We start from the raw sequence: 14738 nt of genomic DNA, 5'->3' as shown, positions 1-14738 counted from the left end.
TTAGAATGTATTGATCTCTTTATTAAATACGGAGGTTTGGAGTTTTCATTGGAGTAGGCAATTCCCTGAGTTAATTAAAATTACGAGATGCTGTACACTTCTAACTCAAGTTACAGGTGTGCTTTCCGTGAAAGGCAATACCTACAGAGTTGCTTTACTAATTCACTATTTAATTCAAGTTGCCTTGCACACTGTTATCAGAGTTTATGATTTCAGAAAGGTATCTCTTGATTGCAAGAGTGATTGCAGAATATTAACGAGAGGGAAGGAGCTCAGGAGTATAAAATCATTCAAAGCAATGTAGTACCACAGGATAGATATTTTTCTTTAAAAAAACCCTCATCATATTGTCCAATTTCTTATTCCAAAAGTGATTTTGTAGTTATAAGAGTCAGATAGGTTCAGGAGAAAGAATATTCTATTTCAGGTAGTGACTAGCACATTTCCATGGACCCAGTGCAAGATCTGTAAATGTTGGCCAGGTGCGGTGGCTCAGGCCTTTAATTCCAGCACTTTGGAAGCCTGAGGCGGGTGGATCACCTGGGTCGGGAATTCGAGATCAGCCTGGCCAACATGGTGAAACCCCGCCACTACCAAAAATATAAAAATTAGCTGTGTGTGGTGGCCGGCACCTGTAATCCCAGCTACTCGGGAGGCTGAGGCAGGAGAACAGCTTGAACTGGGGGGCGGGGGTGGGGGGTTGGGGAGAGGTTGCAGTAAGCCGGGATTGCACCACTGCACTCCAGCTTGGGTGACAAAAGTGAAACTCCATCTCAAAAAATATAATATATATATATTGATATTTCATTGGAAGTAAGAGTCAATTGAATTTCATTGGAAGTAAGAGTAACGTGACCATCTTACTTAATTCACTCATGTCGGGGGGAGATTTTGCTGTTTGTGGCTCTGAGTAGGCTGATATGATCCTAACTCCATGCCTAGTGCTCAAGAAATCTTCATGGAATAGTTAAAGAATAATCCCCAAAGTGATATTTTTGTGATTTTAGAAGATGCTTGTTTACAGGGTGTATATGTGTGTGTATGCTGTCCATCATGAATTGTGAAATCACTCTATGTCATTAGACAGGAAGGCTGAGACATCTGGTGACCCACTGCCTGCTTTTGGTTTATGGGTGTAGAAAAAACGTGGTGTAAACCTCAATTGAAAATAGAATGGCCCAAACGGAAGTGCTTAAACCAATGCTAATTTAGTTGTATTAAGCGCTTATTTGCATTCTTGAAACTCTTCCTAGTTTTTACTTTCCGGCAGATCCTCAGCCAAGGGATTTACTAGAATAGACAAGCATGAAATTAATTTTTTATACTTGTTTAGTAATAGATGGGAAGATCATAGCTCACTTCCATTGGGATGGTTTTTTGTTTTGTTTTTAATTTCTTCTGCTGCTGCTCTCTATGGGCCCTGGTGCAATCTCCATTCAGAGAGCTACATGAAATAAACCCTTCCCCATTTGTATTTTGGGCTGTCTTAAAGTGGTGTTTGAGGACCAGATCTTTCCCAGTGGCTGAGAGTCTCATGGTATACAAGCCTTCCTGTTTGTAACATTTGTTATTCACAGCTCTTGACTGCATTTTATCACTGACTGCATTCACACTACATTAACCTTATGTGAATGCAGGCATGGCCCTCTCCTAAACTAGAATCAAATCTGCTTCCTTTCCTCCTCTTCGACCCAAGGTGCTCAGTAAAACATTGTTCTCTATGAGTCATAATAGAAAAAGTGCTTAAGGAAACACACCAGACATCAACAATGAGCATGAGAAACTTTGAAGAGTAAGGAAATTCAACCACTAGTGATCTCAGTGTTGGTCAAGGCAAGTTGGCACCATGCCTACCTTCCTTCTTTCGCTAAGAAACATTTGCTGAGCATCTACTATGTGCAGGTACTGGTGATTGCCAGGGATTCAAAGGCAAATGCATCACACTCCCAGCTTGGGTGGAGCTGATGGTCTAGACTAGCAGGGCAAGCATTCCTTTGTTATAAATAAGAGAGGAAATATTCTCTCTTGCAGACATGGCACCTGCTTTTGGTGGTATTTTTTCACATTTAGTAGACCCCACCAGCCCATGTACTTCTGAGTAACCCTTGACAACCCTGATATCAAGTAATGTTAATATTAATATTGTGTGATACTGTGCTGGGTGCTGATTCTACTGTGTAAGAACTAGACACAACTACAGCACTTCTGACTCACCTCCTGCCTGACATAGTTCCTTCGGTCCTTGCTGTCTTCACACCCATATCTAATTGGTACCTAAGTCCTGGCTACTAGCCTTCATGGTTCCTCCCACATCTCTATCATTTCCATTCAGCTCTCACCCAGTGTATTGCATCACTTCCCTCTAACTGAGCTGCTAGACTCCAGTCCCCTCCCTTTGATGCACCCACAGTTCCTGCTGCCAGTCCAAATCTCCCTGAGGCACAGAATCCATCATTTCCTTCATCAGCATAACAGTCAGCAGTTCTCCCACCAAGCAGAATGAGATGAATCACAATCACATTCTTGATCTTATTTTTACCTTCCTTTTCATTTGCCCCATGGCACAGGAAAACTTTGCATTCCTCCAATACATGGTGTCTACACGCTAAACTCTTACTGTTGCTTATGTGGTTCCTTCTGCCCTTTCCCTTCTATGTCCAGTGTCCAAACCTCCCCATTTCTCATGACCCAATGGAAGACTTTCCAAAACTCCCCAATCATAAGTGATCTCTCCTTCTTGTAATTCCCAAGCACTTTGCAACTCCTGTTATTTTCTCCTTCATGTCATATTTACTCAGGTAATAATGAAGACTACCATGACCATCAGCACTTGTTGTGCATTATCATGAGCTGCTAAGTCTTTATGTGCACTGCATATACCAGTGAGGTATAGGTGCTGTGATCCTTTTAGAGATGAGGGAATGAAACCACACAGAGATTAAGTTACTTGCTAAGCTTACATAGGACAGCTGGGATTTAAATCAGGCTCTGCCGAACTCTGAACCCTCATTGCCTCCCATGCACATATATTTTACTGTCTCCTACTGATTTCCACCTATTAACAGGAAAGTAAAATTACTTTTTTCTCTTTGTGTCTTCCGCAGTGTACAGAATCATTAAATCTTTGAACAAATGCCTCCTGACTCCTTATTGCAGTTGCAGGTACTTCAACATTTTTAAAAGAAGACATTGAATAGTAAGAAATTGCATTAAATTTTGAAGTGAAGAAATAGATGCATTTGACACTAATTTCATTCTCTTCAATTCTTGGGAGACTATAGAAGCACCTGGACCAAATGTGATAAAATGTTGGTTTTTTATTTATTCAAACCACTGCTTTATTTAAACCAAAGAACTAGAGGACAGACAACATCTAGGGAAATTAACTGTAAATGATGAGTTATTGCACATGCACACACACAGTGATACATACTCTATTTCTCCGCAGAAACACAGATGAAAAAATATCCTGGCAGATTGGAATTTAAACGCTTTAGTTTCAAGTGCCATTTTAAGTGGTGGATACGAATGCTTTGCACTCTGGTGTCTATATCCGGAGATGGATAGGCCTGCCAGGAGTGGTCTGGAGAAACACAGGCTCTTATTTCCATGCTGTCCTTGAGAGAATACTGTCTTCGCTGTTTTTGTCACAATATTCTCTATACTGTTTCAAAATCAGGGCCTTGTTCTTGGACAAGAACATTTCCCTTTGTGTTTTGTCCTCAGTAGCAATGGTCAGATAGGAATGGACTGCGGCTGAGGATGACTGTCCCCAAACTCTCCCTGTATATTGTTGCCATACTTGGTAGAGAGACACACATTTGCAATGACTCTAGCTGTTTTTATAAAATAAATACTATTCTTAGTCAAGTGTCTGTGAACTGAACTGAACCAAAAATTCAGAAGCAGTTTGAAACAATGTAGCTGACTCCCTATCTAAAATTCCACCTGTGTGTTATCAGATGTTTGAATATAATAGTATTCAATATATTATTTTAAAAAATCTGATGCTGAGGTTTTGAAGGCCAAGTATTCTTGAATTACAATTAATAATAAGTTAGAAAACTCATTATTCTGGTATTTCAGAGAATTATATTCTTATGCTAACACAAATCCAAAAGTTTCCAGTACTGATTGAAATAAGATAAAATTCAAAGAGATGAAAATTTGGTTGCAGGATTTTTCCTTTCCTTTCCTTTCGTTTCCTTTCCTTTCGTTTCCTTTCCTTTCGTTTCCTTTCCTTTCGTTTCCTTTCCTTTCGTTTCCTTTCCTTCCTTTCCTTTCCTTTCGTTTCATTCTTTTCTTCTCCCTATCCCTCCCTTCCCTCTTCTTTCTCTCCCGTTCTTTCTTCCTTTTTGCTTTTTTCTTCTTCCCTTCCATCTTTCCTTTTTCTTCTTGAGAATGTAAGCCTCATCAAATTATGTGAGATAGAGTTAAATCCAGGCTTCTGTTCTCTCTGTGACCAACTTTGCTGAGAAAAGTGATTATCTAATTTAAGTTTCCAGCTAAGATTCAGAGTAGTAAATTTAATACAACCTTTTGCTAACTTTAATTCTACTAGAGCAAAGCCAAACATTTTTCATTAGCACACTTCTTGAATCTCATATTTTCAGAACACATTTTTTTTCTTTCTCCTTGATTACCTCACTGAGAAATAAGGATTTATTTGCTTAGGAGCACGATGGCACACATTCAGCTAAAACCTGAATTATGTAAGAATTATTAGAAACCATTTAGGAAAGTGTCTCACATGAATTCCCATTTTAGACAGTTTTTCAAAGACCCACAGGCCTAGAAGAGGAGAAAATAAGCTCACCTGGAAACAAAACAAAATTTGCATACTCCCTATTGTCCGGCTACCATCATCATCATGAAAACAGTGACTAAGAGGGATATCTCTATAATTCATGTAAATACAAATACTGCCTCCTGTTGGGATAGGAGGCTTCTTCACACATATTATTTTGGATAGTGCTAGCAATAACCCTACAAGTGTAAGGAACAGGAAATTGTCCATTGATGAACTTCAGTCTTGTATGGATGGTTGCATGTTTGGTGAGTGGCAGATCCACAGTGTTAAGCCCAATCACCTTTTACAAGTACAGGCCCTATTGCCAGTTTGCCAAAGGAGGACTCTTCCCCAGTCTAGAGGCCAAAATACATCAGCAGACATACAGAAGGAGCATATTTACCTCTCCACCTTGGCTTAAACATCATTATCAGAGGAAAGGCAAAGCACACTCTGTAACTGTAAGAACCACATCATGGTTATTTTAGTAAGTAATTTTGAAAGACGTTTCAAATGGGATGAAGAGAGGAAGACATGTGGTGGGATGCAATGTTTTTGCACCTATAACCAAGACACGAATATTTGGTGAAAATCCTCTGCAAAACCGCTTTGTAGTTTGTGGTGGACCTTAAATAATTTCCAAAAGCAAATCACCATATTAAGTGTGATGTCAAGAGGTTTAAAGACAGAACTGCCCAAAGAGATTTTTTTATAAAAAATTTTTATTTTCTGTTTTTATTTCAGCAGAGTTTTGGGGGAACAGGTGGTGTTTGGTTACAAGGATAAGTTCTTTAGTAGATTTTGGTGCACCCATCACCTGAGCAGTGTACACTGTACCCAATGTGTACACTTTTATATCTCATTCGCCCCCTATCCTTCCCCCAAGTCTCCAAAGTCCATTGTATCATTCTTTTTTTTTTTTTTTTTTTTTTTTTTTTTTTTTTGAGATGAGGTCTCACTCTGTTGCCCAGGCTGGAGTGTAGTGGCGGGATCTCGGCTCACGGCAAGCTCCGCCTCCCGGGTTAATGCCATTCTCCTGCCTCAGCCTCCTGAGTAGCTGGCACTACAGGTGCCCACTGCCACACCCGGCTAATTTTTTGTATTTTTAGTAGAGACAGGGTTTCACCGTGTTAGCCAGGATGGTCTCAATCTCCTGACCTCGTGATCTGCCCGCCTCGGCCTCCCAAAGTGCTGGGATTACAGGCGTGAGCCACGCGCCTGGCCATTGTGTGGTTCTTATGCCTTTGCATCCTCATAGCTTAGTTGCCACTTCTAAGTGAGAAGATACGATGTTTGGTTTTCCATTCCCGGGTTACTTCACTTAGAATAATAGTCTCCAACTCCATTCAGGTTGCCGTGAATGCCATTATTTCATTTCTTTTTATGATTGAGTGGTATTCCATGGCATACCACATTTTCTTTATTTACTCATTGATTGATGGGCATTTGGGCTGATTCCATATTTTTGTAATTGCAAATTATGCTGCTATAAACATGCATGAGCAAGTGTCTTTTTCTTATAATGACTTCTTTTCCTGTGAGTAGATATTCAGTGGGATTGCTGGATCAAATGGTAGCTCTACTTTTATTTCTTTAAGGAAACTTCATGCTGTTTTTCATAGTGGTTGTACTAGTTTACATTCCCACCAGCAGTGTAAAAGTGTTCCCTTTCACACATCCATGCCAACATCTATTATATTTTTATTATGGCCGTTCTTGCAGGAGTAAGGTTAGGTTTGCGGTTTTGATTTGCCTTTCCCTGATAATTAGTGACATTGAGCATTTTTTCATATGTTTGTTGGCCCTTTGTATATCTTCTTTTGAGAAGTGTCTATTCATGTCCTTAGCCCACATTTTGATGGGGTTGTTTGTCTTTTTCTTGCTTATTTGTTGGAGTTCCTTGTAGATTTTGAATATTAGTCCTTTGTCAGTTGCATAGTTTGCAAATGTTTTCTCTCACTTTGTGGGTTGTCTGTAATAGACTTCTTGCTGCAGCATGATAAATTAGTATAGGAATGTGCCCTGTGATTTCGGAATTGACTAAGAGGCTGCCTCTTGTTCCTTCTAAACAAAATGTCACCTTCAACCCCATCATATCTTTACATGGTTATCTGATCACTTATAGCCTCATTTTTCTTATGAGTCTAGCCCTGGGATCAAGTTCTGGAATCTCCACTAAAAACTCAACACACAAGTGGGCCATGTCTTGAAACTTGAATACTTTCTCATTGGTAAGAACTTACTAATTTTCACTATTTTGTATTTCGTTTGTATGTGCTGTTGACTTAGGTTTTTTTTTTTTATTATCATACTTTAAGTTCTAGGGTACATGTGCATAACGTGCAGGTTTGTTACATATGTATACTTGTGCCATGTTGGTGTGCTGCACCCATCAAGTCATCATTTACATCAGCTATAACTCCCAATGCAATCCCTCTCCCCTCCCCCCTCCCCATAATAGGCCCCGGTGTGTGATGTTCCCCTTCCCGAGTCCAAGTGATCTCATTGTTCAGTTCCCACCTATGAGTGAGAACATGCGGTGTTTGGTTTTCTGTTCTTGTGATAGTTTGCTGAGAATGATAGTTTCCAGCTGCATCCATGTCCCTACAAAGGACACAAACTCATCCTTTTTTATGGCTGCATAGTATTCCATGGTGTATAAGTGCCACATTTTCTTAATCCAGTCTGTCACTGATGGACATTTGGGTTGATTCCAAGTCTTTGCTATTGTGAATAGTGCCGCAGTGAACATACGTGTGCATGTGTCTTTATAGCAGCATGATTTATAATCCTTTGGGTATATATCCAGTAATGGGATGGCTGGTTTTAAAGCCTCAGGTGCTTAACTCGTATGTACAGCAGTAGAACCTAAAAATGACTCACTATTCATAATCTCTAACTGCTCACAGTATAATGATGAAATCCCTGTAGATAAACATTTACTAAGTCCTAATTTGTATAAAATCCTTTATGGGGAAAAAGTTTAAGTTTCCTATTTTCTGCTAGTAGAGTTCTTTACATTTCACTGGCAATTTGCAGTTCACACAGTCCTCTCACATACATTATCACATTTGAACTTATAATTAATTCAAAACTAATATCCATAACTGACTGTATAAATGCTATGCAAATTATAGAAAAGGGTGGGAGAAATGTAAATATTCATTTGTCATATTAGTTCATTTTGATACAAGTGCTAAAATACTCTGATAGAATTGTGATTGCAGGCAATAAAGTAAATCAAAAAAATTTTCCCCCTGAGTTTTTGGAGTTAAACCATATATAAATGTAAATGATTTGGTAGAATGAAGAAACCCTAGAAATGTCTTCTGTTCTCATTTCTGCCATTTGCATAAAGTAGCTGAACTGCTTATGTCCATTTTGGTTTGCTTAGAATTCTTGTTAGAATATTTATGAAGATTTATTATGGTAGATTATAAACTCTAGAAGGCATCTATTTTTAAAAAATAAACTTATTATTTACAATTTTGGATTTACACAATTACTGTGAAGACAGTACAGAGACTTCCCCTATGTCCTGCCTTCTAATTTCCTCTATTATTTTCACCTTACATTAGGACAGTGTTACTGTTATGACTAATGAACCATTATTAATACATTATTCATTAATGCCCATACTTTATTTGGATTAAGTTTTTACCTAATGTCCTTTTTCTGTCCCAGGATCCCACCCAAGATCCTACATTACCTTTAGTCTTTATGTTTCTTTAGGTTCCTCTTGGCTGTGACAGTTTCTAAAACTTTCATTGTTTTCTGATAAACTCGATCATTTTGAGCAGTACCAGTCAGGTATTTTGTAGAATGTCCCTCAATTGGAATTTGTCTAATGTTTTTCTCGTGATTACTCTTGGGTTATATTTATTTGGGAGGAAGATCATAGAGGTCAAGTGCCATTTTCATCACCTTAGGAAGAATAAATACAGTCAACATGATGTATCCCTGGCTAGGTTGAACTGAATCACCTGGCTGAGGTAGCGTTTCTCCACTGTACAGTAACCTTTCTTCCTCTTTCTATATTGTACCCTTTGAAGGAAGCCACGATGCTCAGCTCACTTATGGAGGGGAAGTTATGCTCCACGTGTTTGAGGGTGGAGTATTTACATAAATTATTTGGTCTGATAGCCATTTTAAATTTTAAAAAGCTAGGATTCCAGAAGTCAGAGGATGTTGTAAAAAGTGAAGAGGAAAACAATAAGGAAATTCATACAAGGAAGCCAAGAACTAAGAAAATCAAGGTAATCACTGCAGCTAAGTTAAGAGGTAGGCTCACACTCCTCCACACTGGCGAAGCTTCATGACTTGAGACACAGTCCATGCAACTCTTTCCTGCCTGCCCAGTTTCTCTGGAAAAGTAAAGCATTCAAACATTTGGAAACTGTAATGAAGTCCATAATCCTCTTACTTTTCTCCTGGGATCATCCCAGGAATATAACATTTCCTTCACTGCCAGTGCCTGTCCTGCAATAAGGTTCTGGTCTCCAAAATGCATAGAATGGTTTCCAGGCAGAGCTCAGTATTTTCTCTTGGAGTGGATAAGTGTGGATATGTGATGAAAAGATGTGCCAGCTTGTAGTTAAAGGAATAAAATGAAATAGAGATTAAGTAATTTGCTTAAGATCTTCAAAATTAATTATTTCTATCTTCACCATTCAACTAAAAGTGCTCTCCCACAAGCCCCCAAAGAGAACTTGTTGTCAAATGCAATGGTCCTGTCTCCTTTCTATTCTCCTTGATCTTTCCTTTCCATTTGACTTTGTTAACTACCTTTTGCTGTTGGATAGCTATTGCTATGTAACAAACCATCTCAAAACTCTGTGGCTTAAGAAAGCAATCATTTATTGCTGTTTATGCACCTGTGGGTAGCTGCAGTTTATCTAGGCTGGGTTCACCTAGGTGGCACTACTTCTAATGAAAACCTGCTAGTTGGCTGGGGAGTCACTGGTCTGTGTGTCTTTCACCCTTTTTCACAGTTCAGCATGCTGGCTATGGCATATTTTTTACTGTGGCAATGGCAGAAGGGCAAGAGAAAAGTGGTAACATCTGAAGTCTCTTAAGAGCTAGACTTGGAATTGGCATCCTGTCATGGTGCCAGTGGTTAAAGTTACTAATAATGTTTACTGTCAAATCAAATCACATGAACAAGAGACAAAAAATACACTGTATCCTCAATGAGGCCATAGCTAGTGTGTGGATGCAGGGATAAGTGAAGAATTGGTATCAGTAACACAGTAATGCAATCTATCATACCCTTGCTTCTTGAAACATTCTCTTCTTCTTTTTCTTTTTAAACACACCCTTGATCCTCTCCCCTTTTATTATTTAATTCTTCTACCTTCAACCGCAGTACTGTATGTAGGCTTTACCTTAGGCTTAACCTTTCCATCCTGACTTTCTCTGTGTTTACGCTCTTCCTAAGAAAGCTTATGTAGGCTCAGACTCCCTGATGCCCTAATGCTCATTTCCAGTTTACCAATTGGGCATTTCCATTTGGAATTGCCTAAACTCATAAACTTTGCTCCCTTGATCCTCTTAAATCAATGTTTGCTTCCAAAACAAAGCTGTATCTCTGAAAAAGACTTGGATCTTTGAATAATTGTTTTGATGTGAAAGGAAAAACAAAAGCATACAAAGTCCCAGTGAAAACCTGTTCCACAACAACAGGAATGGGACATCTCTAGAAATGAAAAGGGAATATATCTGAAAGGAAACCATAATGACAAAAAGAGTATTGAGAACAATTTTCTATGAGAAATGGTTAAAATTACAACTTTTTTTTTAAGTCTAGAAATTATGTAGGGTATCATGACCACCATGCTTAGATAGTTGAAAGTGTGGTGTGGGGAGACTTGAGGGTTTTTTCCGTATGGCAGAACTACCCCCACTGGGTGGACTGAAGGAGGAAAATTGTGGCTTAATATAAGGAAATGATTTATAGTGAGAAGAACTATACAGAAACAGAATGGGCTAATATCTTTATTTTTCATCTGTGTCACTTCTCTCTCCTGAAAAAGTTTTGCTCCCCCTTTTCCCAATTATCCATAAAATTCCTATCCATTCTTCAAGATTATCTCAAGCCTTCATCCCTCCATAAACTCTTCCCTGACTACTCAAATTGTATTTATTCCTTTCATATTGCTAATCTACCACCCCACCCCAACTAAATTAAGAGTTCTTTGAAAGTAGAAATAGGACGTTCTAATTTATAACTTTAAGCATGAGGCATAACACTGAGTTTATACCAGGCATTCAATATATTCTTACTGGCATACTTTTTTTTTTTTGAGACAGAGTCTCGCTGCAACTCCCATACTGGAGTGCAATGGCATGATCTCAGCTCACTGCAACCTCCATCTCCTGGGTTCAAGCAATTCTCCTGCCTCAGCCTCCCAAGTAGCTGGGATTACAGGCACCTGCCACCATGCCCAGCTAATTTTTGTGTGTTTAGTAGAGATGGGGTTTCACCTTGTTGGCCAGGCGGGTCTCAATCTCCTGACCTCAGGTGATCCACCCGCCTTGGCCTCCCAAAGTGCTGGGATTACAGGCGTGAGCCACCGCGCCCGGCCCTGGCTTACATTTTTATCACAGATTTCCTGATTTCTAATCTGGAGTTATTGGCATTTGAACCAGATTGGAATGCTTAAGAATCTGATTGTTTCACACTAATTTCACAAGAGGACTTGGCTTCGGATTTTAAGGAAAACTTGAAGGGAGTAGCAGATTTTGCCATCACTTGCCATCCAAGCTCATATTTTCCTGCTCACCAAAGAAAAACACTGAATCTAGAGATCCTCTAAGATCTTAGATTTATAGCTCAGATAATTTACTGAGAGAAACAGAGTGAATTTGCCATCACTTCTTCATGTCTGAAAATTATTTAAAACAAAAATCACCTGGTGAATGGGCATATGTGATGTGGAGGAATACACACAGCACTGGAGAGCTGTCACTCTAGTTTGTATTCGGGTCTGCCTGTTGTCATAGTTACTGATGTACTCAAAGCAAATTCCCTCCCAAATCACACTCTATAGACCTTCACTGAAAATAAGCTATTCTTCCTGTTTTATTTTTCTCTACCCAAGAATTGAAGCTAAAAAATAGCATCAATGGCATGAATATTTTTACACCCTTAGCAGGATTTTTTAAATACAGAGGAAATAAAAGAGGTTTCATCAAAATAAACACCTCTGATTGAGGTCTCACCTCATTTGTTCAGCAATGATTCATGGTACTGGGGAAACAACTATGATTATGATCCAATGCCTACCCTCAAGGACATCAGAGCTCTATGAGGGAGAGAGATGGGTAAGGGATGTATTTCAACAAAATGCAACTGGGGCTGTGGTGAAAGCCACAGGAACACAGAGGAGGGTCATCTCATTAAGTTTGGGGTGCAGATCCGAGGGAGGTGTCCAACCTGCAAGTCTTGAAGCATTATTGCTGTGAAGTTTAGCAAATGTATTTTCAGTCCCTTTGGGTACAGGATGCCAATGTGACCCTGCAGACTGGGCTCATGGAGCAGTGGCATGCGGAGGCCAGTACTGTAGCACGCAATGTGCTATCACCTGCTTATATTCACACACAGCTCTCCTTTCTGCTCTGGCTGCAGGAACTCCTTCACAGACATCCTTCGTGCCATCTTGCTGTCGTTGGAAGTCCTAATCGAAGATCCGGAGCTTCAGATAAATGGCTTCATTTTAATTATAGACTGGAGTAATTTTTCCTTCAAACAAGCCTCCAAACTGACACCTTCAATCCTTAAACTGGCCATTGAAGGGTTGCAGGTATGTTCAATGAATGCACAATACAAGACCATGTGTGACAACATCCTTTTTTAAAAATTATTGCAACCAAAGTAATATTTATCCTTTGGAGTGGAAAAAGGAAACTTGGATTAAATTCATGTGAGTACTCCATGTTTTTGTCTCAGCCAGAGTTTTAGATACTTTTAAAAATTATCTTTCATTTTCATTAATAACTCCAAATTACTGTTACCCCAGGCACAAATTATCCACTGTAGCAATAATGAATAAAGCTGCAAGATGTTTGGCTTAATCCATCAGAGAGTTCACAAAAATTAAAACTAGGAAACATCTGCTTTATGAGCATGTCATACACAGGGGTGACATGAGGCTTTTAGAAGCATTTTTGTGCCCCAGAAGTGCACCCTGCAGATCACCACTTCCAAGAGTGTAATGTGATACCAAGCTTGCGCTTAAGTGGATCATGTCGGTGCAAACAAAGGAAGCAGATGAAACCCCCTCCTGTTTGTATGACCAGCTATCAGGATTTTGGAGAAGAGGTTTTTGGGCTACATGGAGGGTAGAATGGTTAGTCTCTAGGGTTCTTTCTACTTTCTAAGGATCTGGGATTCTATGAGAAGTAACTCAGAAAGGCAACGCTGCTTAGCTTTCTGGTGACACATTATTACAAATTACAATTACTATACCAAATTAAGGGCATGGTTTGGAGACATTTCGAATCAGCATGGATGAAACTCATGTCCCTTCTTAATTTCATAGGCAGATTAACTCGATGGAGTGACTCTCCCTCCGTAGATGGCAGTTATAGGCAACTATGTATATAGCAAAATATGACATTCTCAGATCAAGTAGTCACTACTCATGCTCTTCAAAGTACAAGACTAAGACCCATTTCAATCATCCATTACACTCCACTGCAATAATTGGTGGGTCTGTTTCTTACATTACAGATTATTCCTATTTGGCCCCCAGCAAATATCTGGCACCTAGTGGGCCTCTGATAAGCATGTATATATTGAATAGATCTTATTTTATTGAAACGTATCCTATTTCCCAGAGGAGCAGAAGTAGGGCAGGCATTTCAGAAGAGAAACAGCAAGTCCACATTGCTCCAGGGATGCCAAATTGTCCTGGGTGGCCACATCATACAGTGTATTTGGGGGACATTTGTAAAATTGCTTTTGAATGTACAGACTACATGGAGCATCCTGCCTTGCCTAATCATAGACTTCTGTGTTCTTTTCCATCAGTCACTTCCTCTTAGCTCTAACTCCTTTTCTCCAACCTCCTCTCACCTAAGCCTCTGAACATCTGATCTCTCTCTCTTTAGAACTTTTATCAAAGGAAGTTTTAAAGTAAGCTTCAGGGCTTAGATCATGTGCTTAAATTATGCTGACCATATTTCCAGGAATTTCTGTACAAACTGCATGTAATCTTATCTTTTTTAAAAAAGATAATTTATTACATGTGCAAGTAGCTGTGATTCAAGTTCTAGCCTTTTATAAAATTTTTTTCTTAAATCAGTAAGGAAAATGTCCTTTATCCAACCCTATGTTCCAATTTTTCTTCCTGAAAATGTATGGATTACTTAATACGTCCCTTGAAAGGTTCAGTAGGTTGATGTGAACCTACTGAGGTCTTACTGAATTAATCCATGTGAATGTGTTTTAAAAGGTAATGCTGTACATAAATCAAAGCTATTCTTGTGGAAAATACTAGAGGACCTTCGGAGGTGCAACTTGGGTCCCATTTGGGCCTCCAGTTGTCATACGCCAGGGTCCAAGATGAATTTCATAATGTCCTACGACTTTGGTTAAGGAATAGCCCTCCTGCCATGGGGAGGAAGCCCGTGGTCCCTGGGGAGCTGAGCTGGTGTACAGTTCCTTCATCAAGGATAGGGGCTCCACCACCCCATGCTTTTAGCTTGTTGACTTGGCCATGCTGAAGAAGCACTCAGGGTCACTGAAGACAATTCTGCTCTTGCTCACAGTGGATGGTCAACTCTGCTCAGCTACTTAAAACGTCTCACTTCAGGCTATCTGCTCTCTGGTTCTGGGATATTCAGATGCCCTGGTCAATCTACTAATGGCTCTCCTAGCAACTTTTTTCAGGTAGCCATTAACCTCTCTGATGTCTTGGAAAAGCCATGAGTGGTACTAAGCAGAGTT

General features: G+C 39.5%; 1 protein-coding gene across 1 annotated transcript in view; it reads left to right on the top strand.

Moving 5' to 3' along the window:
* Nucleotides 1-14738, top strand: part of CLVS1 (clavesin 1) — a 207846-nt gene that overhangs the window by 77737 nt on the left and 115371 nt on the right. Inside the window, exon 3 of the mRNA XM_050802005.1 lies at nt 12417-12591. Coding sequence (XP_050657962.1) covers nt 12417-12591 — 175 coding nt within the window. The remainder of the gene's footprint in view (nt 1-12416; nt 12592-14738) is intronic.

Source organism: Macaca thibetana, chromosome 8 (genome assembly GCF_024542745.1).
Source record: "Macaca thibetana thibetana isolate TM-01 chromosome 8, ASM2454274v1, whole genome shotgun sequence".
NCBI classification, from domain to species: Eukaryota; Metazoa; Chordata; class Mammalia; order Primates; family Cercopithecidae; genus Macaca; species Macaca thibetana.
Note: the sequence above shows the minus strand (reverse complement) of the source record. Positions and strands in the feature narration are given on the sequence as shown.